The 27,907-nt window shown below is 38.1% G+C and overlaps 1 protein-coding gene across 1 annotated transcript in view; it reads left to right on the forward strand.

Annotated features, from left to right (window-relative positions):
* The window catches only part of DST (dystonin), a 353,259-nt gene that overhangs the window by 102,039 nt on the left and 223,313 nt on the right, over positions 1-27,907 (forward strand). The window contains exons 6-8 of the mRNA XM_063313467.1: positions 8,552-8,641; positions 15,346-15,423; positions 19,809-19,901. Of these exons, the coding sequence (XP_063169537.1) occupies positions 8,552-8,641; positions 15,346-15,423; positions 19,809-19,901 (261 nt within the window). The remainder of the gene's footprint in view (positions 1-8,551; positions 8,642-15,345; positions 15,424-19,808; positions 19,902-27,907) is intronic.

Consider the following 27,907-nt stretch of genomic DNA (forward strand, 5'->3'; position numbering starts at 1 on the left):
AACAGGGGATCATGATTAATGGTAATGAAAATCACCAAAAAGCCCAGAGCAGAGGCATCTGCAGGTCAGTGTGGTGGTGGGGGAATGACAAATGCAACACTATGCTGCAAACTCCATTCTTTTGTAATGTGTTGCGATTTCACATGCACGTATGAAAGGGATAAAGCTGAAATGACAGAAACCTCAGATCCTGTAGAGGCCTCTGCAGGAAAACTACCAGATCTGCATCCTTCATATCTAGTTGCTGATGTAGGTCATACATCAAGGTGAAGTAATGAGTCTCAGTTCCATATCCTGGCCAAAAGCTAGATTAAAGTGGCCCATATAATCAGTATTATCTAAATATGTCTGAAGTTATGAAGCCATCACTTTCTCAGTCTCCCTTCCTAGAAATTAAATGTTTGACCTATAAATTACATAGATTTCCTGTATCAGGGAAGCTTTTTTTCCCCCAGTAAAGGGCTTTGAACTGCCTCCTTTACACAGACACATCCCACGTACAAAAATGCATCAGTCATTCCCCTTAACCATAGGCCCTTTTTTGTCCTGGTTGATTTAATTGAGAAAACAGGTGGTCGTAATCAGGGATTCATAGAGTTGGAATGGTCCATTTAGGACACTGAGCCCCTCCCCTCCTCCTAGCTTAGTGTCACAGAATAGTCTCTCCATATTACTGACATCTACAGGCTGAAAATAACCCAGAATAGCAAAACGGGTGGTTGCCAAGGTTACATTTTTTCTGATTTAGCACTGGGATTAAACTATATTTAACTAGAGTCAAGTAAATGAACTACATGGGTTGCCAGTTGTTTGCAATGGGTTTGCAATTTTACATTGCAAAATGTTAATTTTAATTCCTAAATTCCTGACTATCACAGCAGCCTCATCTTTCTCTCTGAAACTGCAGGAAAGATCTAGTTAAGGATGCTCTTATTTTCATAGGCTTCTTGTCAGGTTCACTTTTGAGTTGCTCTTAAGCTTTGGAATACCCCTCCTGTTCAACTGGATTTGATTCTACCCTTCAATCAATATATTAATACTTACATGGCCTTTTCCTTTTTCCAGCGTCAAATCAGGTATCAGTTGATCACCAGTGCATAGCCTAGTTTACACCTCATATATCCAATAAGCCAGAAATGATGGGATTTATAGGAAGCAATAATTTTTAAATTTATTTATTTATAAAGCTTATATATTGCTGAGTCTGGAGCAACTCATGGTGGTTTGCAGTATATTGCTTACACTGGTTTACAAATCACAACAGGTTCATATAACATGCCAAGCTAAAATCAAATAAAATAGTTACGAACAGTGTGTGTATTCTCCCATAACCTGTTTGCTGATTCAGATAGGTAGAACAATCATAGCCAACCAACGAAGTCTTCTGAAAAGCAAGGTAATACAGCACAATTTTTATATTGCTTTGTTTTTAACAGACCCTGTTGGTTGGCTATGAAATCCTTCAATCTTATTAAAAAATTGAGGCTGGATGACCCATTTTTTTCCTTGAGGAAATCCTGATAAGCACTCAGGTTTCCCATGATTAGTGCTTATAGCCCACTGAGAACAATTTAAGATATTATCCTCCTCTGAGTAGATGATAGAGGTAAAAGGTCTCTCTCAAGAGATCCCAGAATAAGCCTCTGATATTTGTGATATGGATTTCTATGTAGTTTGCCCTCTTTATTTGTGAGACACAAATGAGCAAGATAGTCAAGAAAAGTAAGATTTCCGGGCAGATCAGCTGGCCATTTTTCTTTGCTTTAAATAATTAGCTAGTCAATGAAACTGGCTGAAGCACAAATATAATGAAGTTAGTAAAGTGACAGATATGGGCTAGGAGCAGAATAAGAACTGAGGAAGGTGGCTTTTACATTTAAATTAAATTCCACCTTCAGCCATGAAAATTTACCAGGTGACTTTGGGCCAGTCACTTTCTCTCAGCCTAACTTATCTCACAAAATTGTTGCTGTGAGGAAAAATAGGAGGGCATGCTTTTTGGGCTTTTACTGACATACTAAAATCATTCAATAATAAACTAATTATTTTTACAATAGTTAATATGGCTAATTCACATATTATCATGAGCTGGTTTTATGGAGAGATGGATCTTTTATTGGTTTTTAGGAGGGAAGGGACTTACTGTGCTCTTAATATGTTTTATGCATTTATTCCCTGCCCATTAAAGTTGTTCAGGGTAAGGTAAAAGGTGAAAGGTCCCCTGTGCAAGCACCAAGTCATGTCTGACCCTTTGGGGGGACGCTGCTTTCGTGACATCTTCTTGGCAGACTATAGAGTGGGGTGGTTTGCCATTGCCTTCCCCAGTCACCTTCCCCAGCAAGCTGGGTACTCATTTTACTGACCTCGGAAGGATGGAAGGCTGAGTCAACCCGAGCCGGCTACCCAAGACTCCAGCTTCCGCTGGGATTGAACTCGGGTCGTGGGGAGAGTTTCGGTTGCAATGCTGCTGCCTACCACTCTGCACCACACGAGGCTCGTTGTCTAGGGTAAACTAGGTGTTAACGTCTTGATGTGTGGCCAAACTCTGTAAGATTTGCTTTGTAATCTTCCCCATGTTTGTGAATAGCCATTATTGTTTTCTACAGTTTTTTGCATTGGTTAAATTTTTTTTCTTTATTACTGACGCATATCCTCTCCTCTTCCTTCAGCTTCAATACAGATTACTCTGTTCTCCCTAAAGGCTGGGATTCTCTCTCCAGCCAAGCTGCCAAGCCTCCCTAACCCAGCTGTGCTATCATTGTTGCACAAGCCTGCTTGCCCCAGGCAGCACATAATTTAATCCTCAAATTCTCACAATAAACCTTGAGAGATTAAACAGATTCCTTCAGCCTGCTTTATGTTTCTCACGGATTTCATTGGTAGTTTTGTTGGCATTCTTGCCTTGTTTACCAGTTCAAATCCATATGTGTGAGGTGGGTATATAAAGGCAGGGAAAAGCAATTCAGTATTTTTTTCACAGTTTTTTTTCCCCCCATCCATCAGATTTTGGCTCCCTTGCCCTCTTGCTTTATGTCTCCCATTTTCTTCCACCCAGCAGAAGAGGGAGGAAACATTTTTTCAAGTGTGAACTGCTTACTTGAAGAAGGCTTTTGAACCAGATGGAGCAAGCAGTTTTATAGAGTAAAGGCTGGTCCATTAGGGCATGGGAACACTGCTCTTTCGAGGTGATTTGCCCCCCTACCAGCCCTATTTGGTTTTTCTTACAAGCAATCTGTGTCTGCTACTGGCTGTCACCCTCTTCCTTAGTCAGTGTTTTGGTATGTTGCTTATGAAATTTAGCAAGCATTTTCCTCCCTTCAAACTCTCCCGAGATGCACAAGGATTTTTTTAATCCTTCGAGGTATAGATGAGGTATAGATGAGAGGCAAAACTCACCTCTGCCTATGAAGAAGCAGTGTAGAAGCAGAAGCAACAGGAGGCAGGCAGACCTGGCCATTGTTTTCTTATTAAAGATCTTGCTCAATCAGGGACTCAGACAAACAACAGAATATTCTACAATAAGCCAAGGAGCTATCATCCTGGTTCTGTTCTTGATGGATGGGTGATACTGATTCTTGTAGGAGAAGCTGTGTTTTACTATAACTAGAGATCTGCTCTGTACTTTGGTGAGAAGGGGTTTTATTGTACCATGTAGACAAATAGATAGCTTACTCTGTTTTGTAGGTGTAGGACTGAATGCATAACACTGAAATGCATAGGGTTTGTACTGTGGGAGTCAAGTTTGTAGTCTCATTGCCAGGAAGACAGGTGTAAAATCAGAAGGCCCTGCTACACTTTCCTTTGCTTACCAGCCATGGGATTGCACCAACCACCACTGCCAGCAAGTACTTTGTTCTTGAATTCTCTATTAGCATTCAGCCAGTATGCTCTGCTTCTAATGTATTTCTTTTCATAACCTTTTTTGAGGTCTGATAATTTATAAATTAATATATATACCTAGAGGCAAGGAAGCCATGACAAAGGATTTACAATGATGCTAGGCCTTTGTTACTTAAAAAAAAAGTCTTTAAGTACTTTGAATGCAGAAACAAATCCAGCTGTAAATAATTATAAAATATATTGGGGCTATGAAATATTTTCAAATTATGCTTGATATTTCTTGAAAATAACACAGATTAATTAACATATATATATATATATATATATATATATATATATATATATATATATATATATTTGCTTTGTTCAAAATCATTTTCATAGAAAGATGTTCATTTGGATGGTAGTACTTGCATATTCATTAGCCTGCTATCAGAAGGAATTCAATAGATTCAAATTGCCAAGGGGTTGTCACAGTTAATTTATTTTTATCCCATTTCTCAGATTCTGTTTTAAATGCAAATAGAAAACTAATTTCACTTTGCTGGTCTATAATAAGTTAGCTTTAGATATGTATTCTAAGTGTGTCAGTACACTGTGTGTATTTCTTAACTGGTAGGATACAGGCAACTGTAAGTCAGTTTGCAACATAGTTTCTAGAATAAAGATCCTAGCTTGAATATAATAACATGAACATACTTGAGGTAAAACTTAGGTTTGCTTTTGCTTGTAATTTATCGCCAGGTGTGACTAAGGCTGGTAACCTACAGTAGTCTACACCTTTTGCATCTTACTAAAGAACTTTATGTGAAAGCCTTGATTGATTGAAGCTATCATAGGTGGCAAAGTTCAATATCAATGTTAAGAAGAATGAGGAGTTCTGGAAGTGATGGTTTGGCCTCCACAGAGCCCTGATCTCCACATCATTGAGTCTGTCTGGGATTACATGAAGAGACAGAAGGCAGCCTACATCCACAGGAGATCTGTGGTTCGTTCTCCAAGATGTTTGGAACAACCTACCTGCCAAGTTCCTTCAAAAACTGTGTGCAAGTGTACCTAGAAGAATTGATGCTGTTTTGAAGGCAAAGGATGATCACACCAAATATTGATTTGATTTGGATTTCTCTTCTGTTCTCTCACTTTGCATTTTGTAAATTGATAAACAATTACAATATATACTGTATTTTTGAAAGCATTCTTCCTTTACAGCATTTTTTCACACCTGCCTAAAACTTTTGCACAGTACTGTATAAGTATTAAGATGTTCAAATGCTTGTAGAAAACTAGTCGGTAATATACTTTCTGTTGCCAGAAGGAAAGTTTGTCAAAAGAAGTGAAGATGGCTGTGTGTAAGGATGTCCTTCTGCCCGCTTTGTTATGTGGAAGTGAGAGATGGGTACGTCAAGAGAAACAAAAGTATATTGGATGACATGGGAGTGTGTTACTTAAGAAGCATGTGTGACAAAACAAGAACTGATGGGATTAAGAGTAAATGGGTGATGAATAAATGTGGATTAAATTCAAAAAATGAGTTTAAAAGAATGTAGAGCTGACTGTGGGGATAGGAAATAAATGAGTGAGCTCTTAAGAGGGGACTTCCAAAAAGATTGCACAGTCCTGAAAAATGGGGACACATGAGAAAGAACCTAAAAATAAGCTCATCTTGATTTGCTTAGCATCTGATGGCACAGAGAAACCTGAACAGGCTTTCAAGATACTTTTATTCTTGAATTGAATGATCCATTCAGTCATATCCAACCCTTGGCGAATACCTTCCTACAATAAGGAGTGTTCCTGGAATCTCTGCACTCCCTGTTTCTTGACCTTGAAGGGATGACAATGACTGACCATTATGAAATAAATATGGTAAATCGTTCAGAGAGAATGAATGAGGATCAGACTGCAAAACAAATACACAAAGAAATAGGTGAACAGGATGGGGAAGAACAAGAAAATCACAGATGAGTTGATCAGATCCTCAAAAAGAGTGAACTGAAAAGTTTAAAGAAAAGGCCATGTATGAATATGGTGGAAAAAGGGATGATTTGCAAAGATAGAAAGATACGGAGATATTGTATCAGTGTGAGCTAGAATTAGTGAGATTTGGCTTTTCTTTGCTCCAGTCTTTTAATTTCCTTCATTCACTACATCTCACACCTTTTCTATGCTTTACATTATATTGCTAATGGGTGTGTATCTACAGTATATATACATTTATATAGCTTTAAGTATAACTTTCAGTTTGAATTAAGGACTGGCTGTAACTCCAATCCCAGATGTATAGTTCCCCTTACTAATAGATTGTATCTTAAGATTTTAAGATTCATTTTGCAGAGCCACATCTTGTACATAGAATACTTTGTACCAATAGTTCAAAATTTTCACTGCTTTCATAGGATCAATTGAAAATGATATAGCTGGGAGGTATCATCATTCAGCATACTCAAGATACATTAGCCTATCTAATTCATGTAGATAAGCACTACCCTCATTTTTTTTTTCACTGAAAATTTTGGGGTCCCAGGGATTGGCTGTATAGTGCTGGGCACTGTGTCAGATATGGCTTTCTGTGTAAAAGTTGTGGAATCTCAATCCTGAAATTAAAAATAATTTAAAGGTTTGTTTTTTTTAAATAGTAAAATCTTATGACTGATAGGAGCACTTCCAAGTATTCTCTTGCTGATTACAATTAGATTGGAGAGATGGTTGCATGAAAACCAAAAATTGTCCAACCACATTTGGCCAAAATATATTTGTAGGTGGTGATTTGTTTGTTTATTGGTCTGAGTACAGTGAAGTCCAAAAATGTTGGACTCCCCCCCTCCCCCCCCTTCCTTCCTTCCTTCCTTCCTTCCTTCCTCAACAATTAAAGAAATACATCAAAGGTGTTATTCACTATCCTTGAATCCATTTTTTTTAATTGGTTGAAGAAGCTAAGGTTTTTCTGCCTGGCTTTAGTAGCATTTTAAGCCATCTACATCTTATCCTGCAGAATATTAAGATCTTCCATCTATATAATTAACCTGTCAGTGTTCCCCAAAAAGAGAGTTGTTAGCATCAAAACCTAGCGAGGAGCAGCAACAGAAGGTTGCTATAGCCTCCTGTCCATGTTGGAGAGCTTCCTGAATGCATTTGATTAGTCATTATGTGACACAGAATTTTGGTTTTTTTGCCCCTTTGGCCTGATTCAGCAGGGCTTCTAAATTTCTTATATTTTATGGGTCAACTTCATACAGTTGTAAAGATAATCTGTTGTTGGATATGATACAAGTTAGTCATTAATATGAATTACCTCAGATTTGCATTGAACTACAGTAGTTAGGTTATACTTTGAAGATAGGGTTTTCCCCTAATAAGAAGTATACATAATATATATACTTATTATATACTTAAGTATATAATACTTATAATTAAGTATTATATACTTAGGATATCTGCAGTTTTTACACACACACACAAATACACACACTTCTGTAGAATTAAACAAATTAGCTGGGTTTCTAAATTTCCCCAGTGGCTGAACATAGTTGGGTGACTTTGGGCCAGTCACTCACTCTCAGCCCAACTCACCTCACAGGGTTGTTGTTGTGGGGACAATAGGAGGAAGAAGGAGTATGAGGTATGTTCCCCACCTTGAGTTATTTATAAAAATAATAAAGGCGGGATAGTAAGCAAGTAAATAAATAAAGTGACTAAGGGGCTTGTTCATGGGTGCTTCTACTAGCAAAAATCTGTATGTATGATTTTTCTCCAATCCATGTGCCCTTTGAATCCTCCTGTGCTCCCAAGAATCTGATCTGGATGACTGGTGTATCTTCTGCAATAATGGGGAAAAATTCCAAATAGTGCTCTGTTTGTAAGTAGGTTCCTTGGTAAATGTTAATGGAAGGCCTAATTCAAAGTCCAAGCAGCTAACTCTAAATCATAAAGCAACAATTTTCACCTTGATTTCTACAACCATTTTTTCCAGCTTTCGAAAACCACAGCAAAATTGTCTATTCTACTTAGTGGATTTGTTATTGGAGAACTGTAAAATATAATAAGTGTATTTTTAAATTATTGATAGAAATATAATTTACCTTTATCTCATTAGCAATAGACATAGTTCTCAATTTCAAGGAGTCTTTAAAGCTAAACTGTCATGAGCACTGATGGTGAGCAGGAGGGGGCCCCTATCCAGGGGGGAAAACACATGCGTAGTACTGAGGAGTTAAGCAGCCATTCAAAGAGAGACAGATCAGACCCGCCTTAACTTTTGGGGTTTATCTGTCTGGGTTTTTCCCACGCTTCTTCAGTTTGTTAGGATTTTCTGTCTAATGTAGCAGTAACAAAACACTAGAGACCTACTCCTCGTCTCAGCGTGATTTCTGACTGTTAGGACATAAACCGCAATAATGCTGATGTGGTATGTATATATTATTTCATCTCATAGACTTTCTTTTCACTTTGAAGTCTTTGTGGTGGGGGGAATGAGAATATCAATTGGTGATGATATGGAAATTGTCTTCTAGGAGCTGTATTTTTCAATACATTGAGATGGACCTCAATAAGTGTGTATTCGCTGGGCTTTACAACACAATTTATTACACTGAGACTGCGGTTTTGTCTGCACTTACCTTCATATACATCTCACTGCATTCAGTGGGAGTGTATACAAATCTTTCTCCTGGAAAGAGACAAAACATTAACTGTTAATCTCACTTTTTTATAGGTTCGCAAGCATGTTAATGACCTGTACGAAGACCTGAGAGATGGACATAACCTGATTTCTCTTTTGGAAGTTCTTTCAGGAGATACTTTAGTGAGTTCCTTAATTTTAATGCAACTGTCTTGCAGATTTAATTGGTATTTGTTCTTGGCTTTCTCTCTTAAGTCAGCATTTCTCTTAATGCATTGTTTCCATAACTGGGGGGAATCAGAATTTCTCATAATGAATAATCTGATATTACTTGTTCCCATAGAAAAACTAATTTTTTTAAAGCAGTTGTCTTTTCATTTTTTGTTTTTTGTTTTTTTTAAAGAATCATCCAACATATGTGGGACGCTAAGTATTCTTTTTCCAATTAAAGATAATTTTGTTACTAGTATTGATGGAAAAATGCTCCCACCTTTAATTTTCTAATACTCCCCTCTGATACCATGTCCTGTCCTTTCCTTGTGAACAGTCCTCCCTCCTTGGCTTTGCACTTGTTCCCTTCATTATATTCTTTGGTTCATATTCTCTTCATTTGTGGTCTGTCTTGTGTCTTTGCTCTCCTGTTTCCTGTCTGTTGTGTTTATTAGCCAAGGGAGCGAGATTTTTTGAAGACCTTACGGTTGGTGAGTTCAACAGAAGCATGCCCGTTTGAACAGCATGAGGATATGGAGGATGAGGATAAGGGGGTAGGTGCCGACCCCCATAACTCTACTAATACAGTTTGTGAAGAGTGGTGACTGCTAATGTAAAAGTAATGTTCAGGTGTGATGGTGTGCAGTAATTTCATTAGAAAGAATTCAGTGGTGGGTTGGCATTACGGGGAATGCTTCTAATGTAGAATAACGTTAGCAGTGCCAGTGACTTGTATAGATCCCATGGGCTGTAATGGGAAGGTTACAAAAACTCTTTGCCAGAGTTGCTACCTGTTTATTACTCTTGCGCTGTGTGTTTTTCTAACGAGTCCATTTTCAAATTTGGAGTACTTATATTTATGTGCGCACACACACACACACACACACACACCACACATCAACATTTTTGAATTTTGAAAGAGAGTGTGTGCGTGTGTGTATGTATAAAACTTTCAAATTTGGAGAACATATATTCATATATATATATTTTGCAAGGATGCATCAACTGAACAAATAATAAGGATGGATAGATCTTACTACAAATTTAGTGAAATGGCTCTAGTGTTTGTGATTTAAGTTTCAATATCTCAATATACTTGCATTACAAAATTTGCAGCCTAATTCACAAGGTTGTTGAACTGGAACAGTAGAGGGTTCTGCCACAAAAGAACTTAATACCATTTTCAACAATTGGGGAGTCAACAATTTGGAGAGGTGGGAAGAAAAAGAGGGTGTTGAACATAATATAACTTTAATCCTATAGACTTCACAGTTTTTGTGGATTAGATAATTTAATGACTTTTCCCTGACAAAGATAATGCAGGTTTGAATGATGCTTCATCATATAACATGTTGCTTTTTTGTAGTATTTCTTTTTAAAGCAGCAGATGTGGAGGTAGCATTTTTAATAATGATTTTTGTTTTCCTGGTGTTATATCTGCTTGTATACAAGATTCTGAGTGTTGATTTCCATCAAGCAGGTTGTTTGATTTCAATAAGAAACAGGCATTTAAAAACATATAATTTCTCATACTAAAGCTGCTCTGCCCAATTTCTACACTTTCAGAACTTTTTGTTTGTTTTTCCAAAAGTCAGAGAATGCTTCAGAATACTTGTAACATGCATAAAACATATTAATCTATAATGTCTTATAGTGTCAAAATTCTCATACAGGTAGACAATTTGGAAAGTAGCTCAAATGTGTAGTATGCAGAAAGGCATGATTCAGCCTATTCACAATGATGATACCATAAGGAACACTGAGGATTACGATGGGGATGAATTTAATACACATGATCACATCATGGTTATCATTATAGTGAGTAGACTGAATCAAGCCTTTCTGCATACTACACATTTGAGCCTTATTCCAAATTGTCTACCTATATGAGAATTTTGCCCTGTTGAAGCTTGAAAGATTATATGTACATCTGGGGATAACTTTCATTCAGTTGATCGTGCTTACTTTATACAATTATATTTATTAATTATGCATATCAGGTGTTTTTTCCCCCTTTTGGTAAAAGAACACTTGGACACAAACTTGAAGTCCTTGTACCCTAGGGCAATCTTTGTCAAGGAATGTCATCTTTGGCCATTTTCCCTGGTTTACTTCTCTTATCCATATTCCTATATGATATGTTTAAGTTTAGTCCAGTTGGCTTGGAACCCGTACTCCCTTTCTCTCATATGAGTGTTCCACAAACAGAACTGAGAAAGGAAAAAGAATGTTTTTTTTTAAAACTTTTCTGCATCCCATCAAAATCCACTCTGTTGCATTGGGACATGTTCTGGAATTAGGGACGCATGGCTGGGTCCTGGTGGTGGTTAATTCTTCCTTGAAAGAGGAGGTGGTCCCGCCATCTCTGAGGGAGGCACTAGTGGCCATTGCTGGACCCAATCATTTCAGACAATTTTTGTCCAGTTTCCAAGTTTCCCTTTTTAGGGAAGGTTGTAGAGAAGGTGGTTGTACTGCAGCTTCAGAGAGCTCTGGAAGAATCCGATTATTTAGATGCCTTTCAGTCAAGTTTCAGGCTTGGTTATGAGACTGAGATGGCATTGATTGCACTCTTGGATGACCCCTGGCAGGAGCAGGATGGGGGTAGTTCATCCATCCTTGTTCTTCTTGTCCTCTGGGCAGCTTTTGGTATCCTTCTGGATTGGCTCCAGTTGTGCGGCACAGCATTGTGTTGATTCCAGTCGGTGTTGATGGGGGGAGAGGTCTAGTCCTTGGCCCTTACATTGTGGGATGTCACAGGGTTTGGTATGTTCTCCTCTCCTGTTTAACATCTACGTGAAACCACCAGATGAGGTCAACTGACAGTTTCTGGTGAGGTATCTTTAGTATGCTGATGATAGTCAGCTTTATATCTCCACCCCAGGCTGTTTAAGTGATGCTGCAGAAGTTCTGTCTCAGTAGCTGGAGGCTGTTGGGGCCTGGATGGGGCAGAACAGGCTTCAGCTCAACCCAAGCAAGAACAAATGGCTTTGTGGTTTTGGATCTCCTGATTCTGGGGATCTTGCATCTTTGGTCATGGACGGGGTGGCATTACCTCAGACAGAGCTGGTGCACAATCTGGGGGTTATCCTAGACTCATGGCTCCTCCTAGAAGGCTTTTGCACAGCTTTGTGTTCTGCGTGAGTTGCACCTGTTTCTAGACCAGTTGGCCCTGCTAACAGTCACTCATGCCCTTGTGTCCTCCCTGTTGGACTACTGCAATGTGATCTACATGGGGCTGCCCTTGAAGAACATTTGAAAGCTTCAGCAGGTGCAAAATGTGGCAGCATGGGCAGTTAATGGCTCTGGTTATTCAGCACATGTGATACTACTGCTCCATTAGCTGCACTGGCCGCCAGTTTGCTTCAAGGTGCTGGTAGTTACCTTTAAAGCTCTGCATGGCTTGGGGCCAGGTTACTCAATGGACTGTCTCTTCTCAATTGTCCCTACCCATCCTATCTGGTCCAGCAGGAGTAGTATGCTGTGGGTACCATCAGCCAAGGAGTGTTGGCTGACAGTGCCCCATAGGAGAGCCTTTTCTGCTGTGGCTCCAACCCTCCAGAACATCATCCTTCCAGAGATTAGGTTGGCCCCAATCCTGCTGACCTTCTGTAGGGCCTTGAAGATCTGGCCCTGTGCTTGAGCCTGGGGCCCTCTGTGTGCGAGAGAGCTGTTTCCAGGCTATGCTGGGGGCTTTTTTATGATTTTCTGGTTGTGTGTTTTCCCCCTCATTTTATTTTGTATTTATATATTTTTTTATTCATTTTAATGTTGTGAGCTGCCCAGAGTCATGTACTGAGATGGACAGCTGTATAAATAGGTTTAAGACATAAATCACAACATGGCTCTTTAGTTATAATGCTTAGTTAAGAAATTCATGCTGTCCTGGATTTCAGAGTGCTTATACATCCCTCTGTACTTTTAGTTCTAAAACCCCAATTACATCAATTGTGTAAGAACTGCTTCAACTCTGCTCTTCCCAGAACTCAGGTAATATTGCTATGGTTAATACATTAAAATATGACACTCCCTATGTGGCCTAGAAAGCCTTTCACCAGTTAAAGGGTGTAAAAACAAGCTGCACTGAAATCCTGTTAAAAATATTCAAGCATGCACGTTTTGTGATCGGCATAGCTGAATCTCTACTCAGTCATCATGATAAAAAATGTTGTGATGTGATGCTATTGAAAGTTCTGAGGTGGAATAAACCAGGGCCTGCCATCAGCAATTGCTATCCCTGGTACTTTGTGGGCCTGGTATTGGCATTTACTCTGGTCCCGTATCTTAAAAGGAAGTATTTGAACTGCAAACTGTGAGCCGTACCAGGATTCAGTCCCATTTAATATCCCACAATGTTCCCACTGTAATATCACTGTGAGCCTTTGTGGAAAATTAAAACAGCAGTCTGAAGCAGTTGCCCTCTGGTGTGGTCTTGGCCCTGGCTCCTGCCTGATAAGTTCAGGAGAGCCAGCTGAGGAGGAGCTCTAACATAAGGCCTTTTATCATGGGCCTCTTCCAGCCTGGAACCAGGACCCCTGGGAAGCCCATGATCAGCTGTGGAACCCAAGCTACATTCCCTTTGAATAAGCAACTACCTGGCTGAGTGGAGGCATCTGCCAGCCAATAAGCAATCTACCAGGATTAGGTTTTGTGGTTATTTACCACTGTTCTTGTATTTTTCTTGGTTTTATTGATCACTAACCCAATGTGAAATTCTCTGGACTGCTCTTCTGCTAAGCTGTGCTTCATGGCTGGGTGGGTATGCTCAGAATCCAGAACCATCAGGTGAAGAACAGTGGGAAGCAGATTTCCAGCTGATTGGTCTTTCTAAAAGCAAATTAGAAAGAAGAAAGAATTGCTGCTCTTGAACTTTTGGTATTGGGCAGCATATCTCAGCACTTAGTACCATTCTTTTGGCTGACCTTAAATTGTTGCATACGGAAATGTGTGTTGCTGAGCTCTAAAGTTTTTGTTTTGTAGCATGCTTCTGCCCATTATGCCACAGGTTTGTGAAAAATCTGAAGTCAGGAAGAAAGGCATTGATACTTGGTCATGAAAATACAACTTTTTCCCCTTTATTCTCTGGCAGCTAAGCGATTGGTGCCTTTTTCTCTGTAATTCTTCCTCTTTGTGATTTTACACTAACTGCATGCAGTTTTGCCATGTTTATCATTAATTTGCTGAATATTTTTGGTTTTCTATAATGACTTCTGCTTTCTTCATGCATGTTGTGTTTTGTAAGAATTTTTAAGGAAAAGATTGCACATTTTTATGATGGTGCTTGAGATTTTGTGATAGAAAAGTATGTGATGCTCCTTCTAGTTTGATGGATACACATGAGCAATGTTACATCATTTAGAATTGGTCACCCATAACATTTTTTTTCCCTGACAGATAAAAAAGAAATCTTCAGAAAAGATTTTTTTTTCCTGAAAGGCATTAATATTTGGTCATGTAAATGCAACTTTTTCCTGAGTAAAAGTTGGTGGGAATATATTAACCTGATTCCAGAACTTTCTTGAGAAATCTGTGTGCTTTTCCAAATTCTGATAACATTTCCCACATGTATCTTTCCAAAGAACTGACTTTCTAGTTTATTCCATGTAAGTTCTTGGTATATACCCCAAAATGCAAACAAACAAAACCACAAAACACATTCATGGGGATAAAACATAGCTCTTAGAGGTATATTTGTCAAACAATTATAATTGGTGATAGCTCAATTTCTTAAAAAATTTCTGTACTATATGGGAAATCTCATAGCATATACACTTTACATGATTTCTTGTGTGGGAACAAGATGCATATTCTGTAATCTACTGGGGTTTGGTAGACTGGATATTAGCTGCATTGTACTATCTACTGGGGTTTGGTAGGCTGCTCACTGTTCACAAATCATGTCCTTTGATATATTTTTGATCTGTCTTAGCAAGCACTATTTTCGTTAGCTTCCATTCACCTAACTAGAATTACTCAGGAAGTTCAATGAAGTTAATGATAGAAACCACTTGACAATTTCTCTTGATAGCTTACCTGCCTGACCCTCTAAACAGCTTTTAAAACTTCTATATTCTGGATAGTTTGGGAAGGGGGTTACCATACATCAGCTTTTTTAAAAGCACAAAAAATCCCCTCTTCAGAAGCATCCTGTACTTTCAACATGTTTCACACCATATTCCCAAAATGCTGATTAAGCTTAAATGAGCCTTAAAAGAAATGTAGAGGTTTGGTGAGGTAAGCTGGATCATAATTTGTGCTTAAACTGCTTATAGGAACAGCAAAAATGAAGTAAGTCCCATTAATTTCAGTTGGCAAGATTTTGAACACTTTTAATTCTGCCATTGAAATTAATGGAACTTAAACATGTATCATGTTAGAATATGCTGGCCCACTAAGTAGGTCTTGCAGTTGCAGTGTTACTGCATTAGTTATATCTATTTTACCCAGTAATGAATAATGTAGAAAGAAGGAAGCTGTGGGGGAGAGGACATTTGTAAAGTTTATACTTGGACTTGCTTTTTTCCAGAGCCGTTACGTTTCATGCAAATCTCTTTTTTGTTTGTTGGTAATTTTTCTTTCATGTGATATTCTTAGAATATTTAAAATATTATAGCAATATAAGATTATATGAAAATATTTGTTGTATAGAAACTCTTATATTTCCCATTTTCTGATTTTAGCCCAGAGAGAAAGGACGGATGCGCTTTCACAGACTACAGAATGTCCAAATTGCCCTTGATTATTTGAAAAGACGGCAGGTAAGATACTACATTTAAGAAACAAAATTAAAACAATCTTTGAAATAATATTTTCTACATTTTTATCTCTGTGTTATTTGGTTGTTAAAAGTAATTATTCCTATCATATTGGTGGTGTTAATCTTACTGACTGACCTTAAGATTTCTAATGTTCTTCAATGTTCCTTTTGTAATGCCCTGTATCATTGATCATCTTGACCTGTTTTGTTTTTTCCCCTTTTAGTACAGGAAAAATCAATATTACTAATGTTTCTAATTCTGTGGCCCAGAAGTAAAAGGAAAGAAAGTGTATCAGAGCACGTGAATTTCAATTAGATTGAAATCTCATCTACTTTAACTGGGAGTAAATTCTGGCAAAGTTAGTGGTGGTGACTTCTGACTAATTGTGAATAGGATTGCTTTTTTAATATGCTAGTTTCCATGGACGTACTGGCCAAAAGTCAAGCCTTGTCTAGGCATAATTCCCAACTGAGTGCTGCACAATTCATGTCAGAAAGGGCTGACAGAGGAAATCTTTTAATGTATTTATTTTATCTATGGTGGTCTCTACATGAACCCCACTCTTTGTATGCTAGGCAGTTCTGATGAGAGCTAATAGAAAACAGTTAAAACTAGACAGTAAGAACAGACTAAGAACAGAGCATACTTCCAAGAAATAAATAGTAGAAATCTGACTACTGTACTGTAATTTGTTTCTGTAACTTACATCTGAAATATTAAATACTTACCACTCTGATTTAACCAAAGAAGGGAACAATAAACAGACTATACTTGATTACCACAAACTTCTACTTTAGGGAGCAGATCAGTGGGAAGAAATGGGAATTCTTCCAGAATTCACTGAAATTACTACAGTTCTAGATGAGGATGGCATCACTGTAAATTGTATGAGGCCAGGAAAAGGCTTCTTTCACTTGTAACTTCTCTTGTAACTCTCTCATATTTTTCAGCTGTTTCCTCCATTTTTTTTTCATTCAGGAAGGGGGAAAAGATTATTATTCCTTTGATTAGTAATGTGAAGGCCTTTGTCTAGAGGGACTTAGGTTAATGGGTTCAGTGCATTGTGAGTTGAGTTTCTTACTGGGATAGGTAAATTGTTTTCCAAAATAACTTAAATTTTTTTAAAGCTAGTTGATAAATACATTTTATTAGAAGAAGAAATAGGCTTAGTTCCTGTGGAAAATATTTTGATTTTTTATTACATTAGGCTTTAATAAGACTTCTTATGTTGATGCATCTTTGAGATTTCCTCTTTCATTAATTTCCTGTTGAATAGCTCCCTTTGTTTCCCTCAGTAGCTGGGGAATCTCTTAAAAACCAACAGACAAATAGACCATTTTACTAGAAAGCCAGCTTTTGGGGGTTGTGCCTTAGAAACAGATAACAAGGCTTTGGTTTAATTGGATTACATTTAAAAGTGTAAAAAGTGAGACAAGAATAGTTTTTCTCCTATCCAGATTATTTATATGTAGATATATATGTATATAAAAACATTAGTACACTGTTTCCCATAAAATACATGGAAGCAGTTTACAATTGTTTAAAAACATGAATAAAAATAACAATATTAAAACAGTTAATATAAAATAGGGGACTGCAAAATATTTCAATTTTGATACATTATGTTTCAAGTTCAAAATGCCCCAGTTTGAGTGTAAAACAGTATTTTCAAATGCAAAATGAGTTGCTTCATTCATTTTGGAAGTGATTTGAGCTTAAAATACTTCAAAAATTATCAAAACATCTTGCTTTGCATTTGAAAACAGCCGAAAGGCACTCAAAATGAAATGTAAAACAATTCATATTTAAAGTGTTTTGCATACCCATAGTATGAAACTATAGCAGAATGACTGAACATGTAGGGTAGAAGGCTGAGGGTCTGTGAGATTCTATGGTAATCAGCTGGTGGAGGACTTCATCAGGTGTGAGAATAGGTAGCACAGTCCAGAGGTGGGTAGGAAAAATTTCACAGAGACCTTTCCCTCTGCCTAGGACCTTATATTTACAGTTGCCAAAATTATGTTTTTCACCCTGATTAGCATTAAAGATGCTTTTCTGAAATTCATGTGGTTCTTGCTTCTTGAGTTTGACAGCTGCTTACGGCTTGACAGGACCAAACATCCTCTCCCAAAAGTCATCTGGTCTTCACTTCCTGGACCTGCCTTCTGCATTGGTTTAACTACAGTATTTTGTAGTTCCCATTGTCACCACCTATCCTCCTGGTGATGACTCACTGTTATCCTTCCTTGACCCCAGATCATTCACACCCTGTGCTGCCTTTCTAGCAATTAAAAGGACAAAAAGTAAAAACCGGAAATTTCAGTAAGGCTACTTTCTGGTCATGTAGCATAGACGTGTTAGAGGTTTCAGCCCTTCGGTGGTGGATTTCAGTAGTGCTGCTGGTTCTCAGGAAAGGGGGAGCACATTCCAAAGAGGAAGGCAAGATAAAAGGAGACACAGTCCAGAAATGGAATGTGGGAAAACTAAGACGTTTAGAATAGCCCCTCCCTAGAGCCTTCCCAGGTTATTTCCCCTTAGGGTAGGTAGAGTAGCTTTAGTCTGGCAAGAGATAAAGAAAGCTTTATTAAAAAAATTTTTAAAAAAAGTTTAAAATATAAAAACTGTAAAATGTATTCATCTTTGTAGAAAAAGAGTTATAGTTGCCTTGATCAGGCCAGCAACTAAATCAGGGCTCCCCGAAGTCAGTATCAAGCCCCAAGGGTTCATGGGACTATCCAAGGGGTTGATATTATTATTATTAGTAGTAGTAATAGTAGTACTATTAGTTAAAGTAGTATTTCTTAAATTATTTTGATATAATGTTTGGGGGTTGATGAACAATATGAAACTTCATGAAGGGATTGATGAAGTGAAGGTTCGGGGACCCCTGAATTAAACAGACAGTTCTTTCAGAAATGCAAGAAAAATGCTCCAGACAGGGGACAAGATAACATTAGTTTGCTCTCCCTTGTGAAGATGTAGATTCTATGTTTAGCAAGGACCCTGGAATCTTAGGAACGTTTGGCTTGAAGGTTACATTCATAGCAACGACATACACATTAAAGTAGAAAAAGAAAAAAAAAGAATCAATAAAATATTTAAACAATATACTTAAACAACATAAAGATAGACACACTTCAAATATTGGGGGAAGCATGCCCAAGAGCAGGGAGCTATGTTGAGTCATATCTTACCAGCATAATAGGAGTGTAAAGCATTTAAAAGAGGTCCTTTGGAAAGTGTTATGAGAATGAATGATGCATCTTCCTTCGAATCTTTAAAGCAGCCGTGTCCTTTACTCACATAGCTGCTTCAGAAGCTGTTCTGGCTGTCTCACATCTGCATACATAGAAACTTTATTTTGAACTTTGTTTCAAGTGCTTTGCACAGCTCAAATGAGCATCATGTGTTGCAGTTCAGGCATATAATTTCCATCTAAAATAGTGGAGATAAGCATAGTATAATAATAGGACTCTTAGAGACTTTCTAATCAAACAGTCAATCAATCTGTATTATGTCCATAGACCAGCAAATTTGAAGTATTTGGAAAATGTTATAAATTAGGACAGAAGGGATTGATAAATACTGCCAAAACTTAATGCTGCATCTTGAGGACTATATTTAATATTGTTCATTAGTCAGAGTGGACTCATCTTGAAGAGATGAAGAACTGTTAGTGACAGGCTATGCTCCATCAGGAAATCGTAATTCTCCAGACACTTACCTAACAGGTTGTTTGACTTGGCAGAAGATGCTCAGACACAGCTCAACTAAATCAGAATCTTGATTGCAGACGAGGCTAAAGCCTTAAACACAACAGTTGATTGCTCACTGCAGTGGAAAGGGATGATTGCTGTTATGTAGGCCCATGGTCTAGAGTTTGGTATTTTCCTCCTGCCCTTCCAAATTAACAGGTATTGTTCAGTATCTTGATGGCACTGAGAAGCGGAATGTAGCCTAGGAGTTCCATGATGGCATTGAGAAGCGACTGTAGCCTAGGAGTTCCCAGTTTCCTAGTCTCAGGCCTTGAAGCTAGTGTACTGATATCATTAGTAATAGTAACAGAATCAATCAAAAAGGTTAATATAATTGGCTCCTTTGTTTTAACTGGCCAGCTTTCTTGTGCAGCTGAAGCTGTCGCTGTGTAAAAATAAAAGCATCATCTTCCCTGTTAAAAGTATTCTGTCCTTCCTAGAGGCATCCTCTGTTTTACAGAGAAAGAGGAACAGGATAAACTAAAATTACAGTTCATTGTTTTATTTGTGCAGTTACTGAGCCTGCAGATTGGTCTTTCCTTTATTGTAATCGCATACAAGAGAAAGAGTGCATGTTGTCAACTCTGCTTGCTTTAACTCCTTTGCACATTTTCCCCACCCCCATGACAGGTGAAACTGGTGAACATTCGAAATGATGACATAACAGATGGGAATCCTAAATTGACATTGGGATTAATATGGACCATAATTTTGCACTTTCAGGTAAGGTGACCTGCCACTGCAGCAAACCTTCCATTTGTAATTCTTTCTGATGGGCAATAACTGTGTTTGTCAGATGGGAATGCACCGGGATCTCATAAGCATTCAAACAGAAACACTTGCCTCTACTGCCATCTTTTGAAACCTAATACTGTTTTTGTGCCTTTCCCTTTGCAAAGTGGGTTTGATGATTTATTTTGAAGTCCAGGAAGGAAGCAGATAGGCATTCAACAGAACCTAATGAGTGACTATTACCACAACTGCAAACAAGAAATGAACACTATGTCCATCATTTCCTGTTATAAATGTTGATTGTGTTGGTTATTCTAGGTCACACCAGGTGGCAGTGGAATTGCTGTACCAAGTGGATTTACAGAAGTAGATAATACATTTTCCTGATCTGAGGTGTATGATATTTTTTCTCAGCTTCAGTGTCTAAAAGCTGCAGTTTGAAGTTTGAGATCTCATTTGCCAGAATTACAGCAATTTATTAGGAACCATGGTGTAGAACTTCAAAACTCTGTCTGCCATTTAAGAATATGCAGAGCATTTAAATCGTGCCCTTTACATTCTTTTTTGAGATTTATGTATTTCTAAAACAGTAGCTAAACGCATACCACTTGGACTTGTATTTCTCATTATGACAACCAAACAGGAATTGTTAGGTATTTAAAAAGTGATTAATGTAAAACACATTACTGATGTAGTATTTGAACACCATTTCAGTTTTAAAATGTGCCTTTCATGCCTGTCAAATTCTAAACTTATGATCAGACCATGACCTAGTTTACTACCAAAGTGTATAGCATTGGGCATTGTTTGGTTGGGATGTTTGTTTTCCAATGTTTTTATGAGTTTTTTTCTGATGTTGGATACAAGTGAATACTGTTTTTGCTTTTGATGCTTCTTTTAAAATGTGCACATTTCACATCCTAAAAGATCTTACAATCCCACTTCATTATAATCGTCTCCTGTTTTTCTGCTTCCCCACTCCTCTTGTATCTCCTGTCCTGTCCTATCCATCTTACCCTACTCCAGAAATTTCAGGATCTTCTAACTGTGGATCATCTTTCTCATTCAGGATTTCAGGATTTTGTTTCCTGCAACTGCCATGTTTTAAAAAATCACTTCTGAATAGCAAGATATCTTTTGAAGGCTTGATTCCACATATAAAACTTACTTTATTTCTTTTCCCATATGACCATGTGTATAAGCCAGTAAGTGTAGAGAGAGTCTACTTTGTCTGCAGTTGCCTGGATCTAAAAGAAGTGAATCTTTAGAGAAGGAAAGGCCGCGCAGCATCCAGAATTGGTTTAGACTGAGAAGAGGAGAAATACTCAGGCTGGCAAGCATTCATGCAGATATGTGGTGATTCTCCGTTGGGGCTTGCTTTTGGCTTGTAGGAGCAGTTATTTGTGGAGCAGCAGCATCTCCCTCTGCTCTTACCTTTGGACTATCTCCGTATATTTAACTCTCGGGATTCGTTTTTAATCTGCTCCTGATTTAAAAGTGCCAGATGAAAGGTCTCTTACTGATCTTCTTAGAGTTCTTGAGATGGAGTTACTTAACTCCTGCAATTTAATCCTTAGCTCTAGGATGTGAAAAGCTATTATTCTCTTTGGAAGTCCTCCTATAAGATATATAGTGAGCTGTCATTTTAAAAAGCTTTTCAAAGGGTACTTTTTTTTTAATATATATATTTCTCCACTCTCCCATCTCCTTTTACTTTGGCTTGCTGTAACACCTGGATAAAATGTAATATTTAGATTTTTTTTTTTTTCAGATAAAATTTAAGGCAATCCAAATTTGCTTATTTGGGAATGTCACAGTATTGGGGATTGCAAAAAGGCAAAGAGAGGTTTGGGCGGTATAAAATCCTGCTATATTTTGACTTCTGTTAAGGAAAGACATATCACAAGACAACTTCGAGTTGACTTTGTCCTTATCTATCCGTACAGACTTCTTTTTTTCCATTTGTTACATATTGTCCCCACTGCAGTTTAGTATAGTAGCTCAGCCTTGGGCTAGATTTCTCTGTTCCCTCATCTTCTTTTGTCCCACTCATTTTTAAAGACAAAACCCTTTGAATTTCTACTTAGTCACTAGTATTCCAAAGTTCTTCTAGAAGTTTTAGTGTATGGTGAAATATACTAGATTTGCTTTTGTATTGATGGAAATTCAACTGCAAAAGCTTTTCCTGAACATATGGTATAAATTATTTCAGGTGGAACTGCCTCTTTTAAATTATCTGTGTGCTACTTGTTCTTCAACCAGGTATTATTAGGTCAATCAGATCCAGTTGCAGCCATGGTCTGTAATCAAAATGTTTGCTATTTCCATTCCACTCTTCTTTCCTTCCTTGCATTTCTGTAAGGTTGAGATGGAAAGAATTGTTGGAATATCTGTTTGTAGTTCCACATAATTTCCAGAGTACTGGTAGTCCTTGCTTAGTGACCACATTTGGGACTGGCAAAGCAGTCGTTAAGTGAAGCAGTTGCTAAGTGAAACCATGACTGTGCTTGTGATTGTACTTCAGCTTTCCTTTGCTTTATAGACCTGCAAAGGTCATAAATGTGAGGATTGGTCATAAAGTTATTTTTTCACCACTGTCGTAACTGTGAACGGTTGCTAAATAAGGCAGTCGCTAAACAAGGACTACCTGTAAAGTAGCAACACATTCCAGGGATGATTCAGTTTTGAATATGTTTTCATAAACTGCTTGGTAGAAGATGAATGAATGGCTGCTTGCTTAGCTTGTTAACTATCCATTATTGGCTTCATCTTATGTTGATAGGATTCTGTCCACATGACCAATACTGGTGTGCCTTTCTGACTGCTAGGTCTGCTGTTATTTTCCCCTGCTGGTAGATTGTCCCCATCTGCATGCATGAGCAGCATCATGTCAAAGGAGATGTTCTTAGAAGACAGTGTGTTCATATCTTTTATTGGAACCAACAGCACATAAAAGCTATTTGCAGGTTGCACTCCATAGTTTAAACTTCTTTCTAAAGTTTACTGTACGAGGATTATTAGTTATTGTAGAGATTTGTTTGGGAAGAAGCAAGCCTTGTTGTACTCACCAATTCATTACTGGCATATTTGAAAGTCCCTGTGTTCTTTAACTTGTAAAAAGAGTGAAGGTTTTCACAGCATCATACAGGGTGACTCGTGTTCACCTTCCATTACTGCTCCAGAGATCAGAGTATGGATCAGACTCTCACCTTTGTTATACTGGCTCCCAGTATCTTCTGGGAAGACAGTGTGAACTTGGAGTGCTCTGGGAATCCCATCCTCAGTGCGACATGACATCAGAAATAAGCTCCCCTCCGTCCGTGTGTGGGGTTTAGATTTATTGGCAAGCCCACATTTTGACTAGCATGTAATCTAAAATGTGTGGACCCTTTGTCAATAGCATACATGGAAAATTGAATGTTTTCAAATATTTACAGCATCCTTGGTATTTAGAAGATACAGTCCTGCGATACGAAGTGATACATAATAGTATGTCCAGTGGCTTTAGTTACTAAGATGTCCGTGAGTCAGGCTAAATTCCTGTTGTCATATGGACAAATGCTGAGCATCTTGACCTGTCCTTGGTACTAACACATCCCTGTTCCAAAAACATTCCAACAACCGCTTTTATCCTGTCCATTCGCTTTATCCTCTGTCTCCTATTTTCCTCAACCTTGTGATTTTTTTCTAATCGATCATCCACTTTCACTGCATCTCCAAGTATGTGAATAACTGCTTACGGAACATCACCTCAGGGGTCCAGTCTGCCTTTATTTAGGCCAGGACAAGAACGATTGGTTCGTCTTGCAGTCCCTCGTACTCTTGGCAGCTGCATCTAGATCCATAATTGGAAGGTTTGTCTCTTCTTTCTTACGTTCCTTCTCGTTATTCAGCTTTCATAGTGAGCATGTGAAGGACAGTTGCTTACACAAGCAAATATTTGCTTAAGATCTTAGAATGAATAATAGAGTCATGTTATTACTTCAATATTAGCAGCATTCAACTACTACATAGACGGTATGCAACTAAACAAGTAGTGGCAGTTAGCCTGGCACTGGAGAACAGAATCTTCACTGTTTTTGGAAGATCACCTTCAGTAGTAGAATTTCATTAGCTAGACTGCAACTTGAAAGAAAGAGACTTACGCATAACCATAACTGTGGTTTATTTTGGTTTCTCAGCACAGCTAAGTTGCAGTCTCGTACCATATATTTCCCTTGCAGCAATTACATTAATGTTTGCTTTACTACCATATATCATCAGTGTAGTGACGGAAACATTATTAGAATATTGCTGTAGTATAGTAAGCTTCTAGTAAACTGTTGCCTATAAATATATTCCAGTCCCAAGGCTTGATGGGTTGGGCAAGAAGAGCATAGAATATTCTGTTTAGTACAGAAGTGCACACTTTTCCTTTGAGTGGTATACTGGGAGTCACCTTCCAAAATGTGGATGGGATGAACAGAAAATTAAATTTGATGTGAATCCTTTTACATTAAAATGTAATTAAATTAAATTATTTTATTTATTTATCTTTCAAATTTAGTCACCACCCATCTCACTCAGAGTGACTCTTTTGTTCAGGAGCTCAAGGTAGTATGTATAGCGCTCTCTTCTCCCATTTTTCCTTACAAAAACAACAACCCAGTGGCATACGTTGGGCTGGGAGAGAGTGATTTCTCTTGTCTCAGGGTGCATTTAAACCTGGGTCTCCCCAGTGCCAGTCCCAAACCTTAACCACTACAAATGACTTGACTTAGATGTTTAGTGTTCTCCTTGGTGAAAGGTCCCCTGTGCAAGCACCGAGTCATGTCTGACCCTTTGGGGGAATGCCGCTTTTTTTTTTTTGGCAGACTATAGAGTGGGGTGGTTTGCCGTTGCCTTCCCCAGTCATCACCTTCCCCAGCAAGCTGGGTATTCATTTTACCGACCTCGGAAGGATGGAAGGCTGAGTCGACCTGAGCCGGCTACCGGAGAATCCAGCTTCTGCTGGGATTGAACTTGGGCTATGGGAAGAGTTTCGGTTGCAATACTGCCGCCTACCACTCTGCGCCACAAGAGGCTCTGCCAATGTTCTCCTTACATCACAGTAAAAATTGCCAGTTGGTAGCATGTTTTGGAGATCCCCAAAATCTGGGGTCTCAGGATTTCCATCTCTGAGCACATGAAAGAGGTTCTGTCCATTAGAGGAGTCCTGTGTCTCTCTTGTCATTGATAGATCACTTCCGATCAGTTTTAGACCGATGACCCTTATAATGCTGTGCAAGAGAGGAGAAACTGCTAAATTGCTTGATCCTGATGATTACCCGAATATGCTTTGGCAATTTCTTACAACTTTTGTTAGTAATATTTGCAGTGTTCTGGTTTCCAGACTATTAACAGCATTAATCCTAAGCAGCCTGCTCCCTTTTGTGAAGCCAAGTCAGGTCCTTTAGTTTACTAGGGAGTTGAAACTGGATGGGGAATCAGCTGGAACCAAATGGAAGAATTTTGAGGCTGTTATTGTGAATGGAGTAACAAAAGCCCACTTGAACTCCTTGCCAGTCAAGAAAGTTTAGTTTTCTTCCTCTGTTGCATCCACACAGAATAAGGCAGCATTACCCTTCTTTACTGTGCAGCATCTTTGCTCTTCTGCACTGTGCAGCATTTTCTTCACCAGACTGTTGAGGGAGAGAACTAGAACAGTTGGGAGCATGCTCTGAAAAATTTGTGTCTTTTTTTGTGGCAGAGTTCTACCTAAATTTGGTCTTCAGAGTTGGGGCATACCATGGGGATATAACTTTGGTAGCTGCTCATCCTGCTATTATGGATTCTTTTTGGGATGTAGATGTGAGTATGTAGAGGGTGTGTAGAGAGTTGAGGGCCTCAGTCTACTTATTTGACCCTCGTTTGTCTTGGCTTATTGAATCATCCAGGATGGGTATAGTTCCTGGTTAAGATAGATTATCAGTGCCTCCTTGAAAGAGGGATTATTCCCCACTCCATGAAGGAGACAGCAATAGTTCTTTATTGAATAAACTGTCACGTAACCTGGGAATTTGTAGATTTATAAGCCATCTCATATTTAGCTAGGCTGCTAACTACGCAAGGTACAGGGACCATACAGTGCCTGTACTGAGAGATTTGCACTGGATGCCAGTTGCCTATTGTGCCCAGTATAAGCTGTTGGCATTGACCTAAGCTCTAAGTGGCTTAGTTCCTGACCTTTCTGAGTCTGCTTTTCCTGTTATGAAGCTGTGCAGTTGCCTAGGTCAGCAGGACAGGCCGTTTTGAATGTTCTATGGTTTAAGTCTCATCTTTCTGGCATTCCCTTGGGAGATGTGCCACTGTCTCAGCTCTTTTGCCAGGATTTTAAATGTCAGCATGATTTCAGTATTTATTTTATTGCTGTTCTAATGTATATTTTCAACTGTTTATATTCTGTTTTTGTTTTAAATTTTGCTAGCCACCTTGAGTGCTTGCTAGAGCAAAACTAGGCTATAAGTCAGATAGGTAAATCATTAAAAAATGTACATAAATTGGCATTAAATTTATCTTTAAGAGTAAGTAGCAAAATGGTTTTAATTAAGATAAAATCACCTCCAGATGTTGACAGTTTGAGAAACCCTAGTATAGATTATAAATCAGGAATTTATACTGACCTTCTGAGCCTTCCTGTTGATGTTACTGTTTTTTGTTCTTGAAAGATGAATAGTGGAAGTGAGAGCACTGAACATGATACTTGTTCAATTAATCTGGAACAAAGAATAATAGAATATATTGTACATGTGTACATAATAGTACTTATTGTAAACTGGGAAATGACAGCTTTGTCTCACTAGAAAGTGGCAGAGAATCCTGCCAGTTTAGCTGCAAATTGCAGAAGCAAAAGCTTTTCTTTTTTCTCAAGGGAAGCAGATTTGATACTTTAAGGAATATCAGTGCTGTTGGCTTTACCGTGGAATGATAGTTCCATTTATACTTTAAATAAGCAGAAGTAATGAGACTATAAATATAACCGTGAACTCTATCCTGTCTGCTGTTTCAGTTCCTGACATCTAAGCTTCTGTTACAGATCAGAAGAACACGCTCCTGGGCAGACCATTTTGTCTGTCTATAAAATATTTTCTTAGCTGTTTGCTACACTCCTTGCTCCCAAGCCCTTAGAATAAATGCTAAATGAACTGGATAGTCATGGCCTTCACTTCCTAAGAATTACATACAGTATTCCCATTTTATTCCTTGTCTACAAAGTAAAATCTTACAATTAATCTGTATCTATTTTTCTAAGGTTTCGCTATGTATTTTTAATAAAAATGTGCTGGGGAAAATTTCTAATATTAGGATTCTTCTTTGAGCAATAATAGTATCTTCATATTATTTTTAGTTTAGTTTAGTCTTTTGTATTGGATATTAAATGAAGTAATGACATATATCAATAGATAGCAAAGTAATTTGGGTAGGCTTTTCTCTTCTTTTTACCAAATCATTATATCATTGGATATTACTGCTATTACATAGAAAAGTAGGTGTGTGCTGGAAGGCCCAAGATATTTACAATATTACTTTAGTGGATATTTGGGCCTCATTTTTTTTTCATTACGCATTTTGTAAATTACACTGAACAACAATGGTGAATTTTGAGGGCTGTTCACCCACATAATACATTGGAATGCTACATGTTATGGTGTAGATGAGACATCTAATCAGAGAGCATCCAGAAGTATAAGACCATATTTTATGTGAGTGGGTGTTGAATTTGACAGACGATTTTCACTGATGCATATTGATATAAGAACAGCTTCTACATTACAGAAGGGATGGTTATTCTTACGGGCTTGCAATCCACCAAATTGGTAGGGTCATGGCTTCAAGAGATCAACTCCCATGTTACACATTTTTATAATTCATTTTTTAATGTAATGAGAACAGGATGGGTAACTTTTTTTCTGATGAAGCATATGGAGCAGCCAGTGATAAACTAGACGTGCACATACAGCATTGGGATGCCCTAAGAG

The sequence above is a fragment of the Candoia aspera genome, chromosome 1, assembly GCF_035149785.1.
Source record: "Candoia aspera isolate rCanAsp1 chromosome 1, rCanAsp1.hap2, whole genome shotgun sequence".
Taxonomy (NCBI): domain Eukaryota; kingdom Metazoa; phylum Chordata; class Lepidosauria; order Squamata; family Boidae; genus Candoia; species Candoia aspera.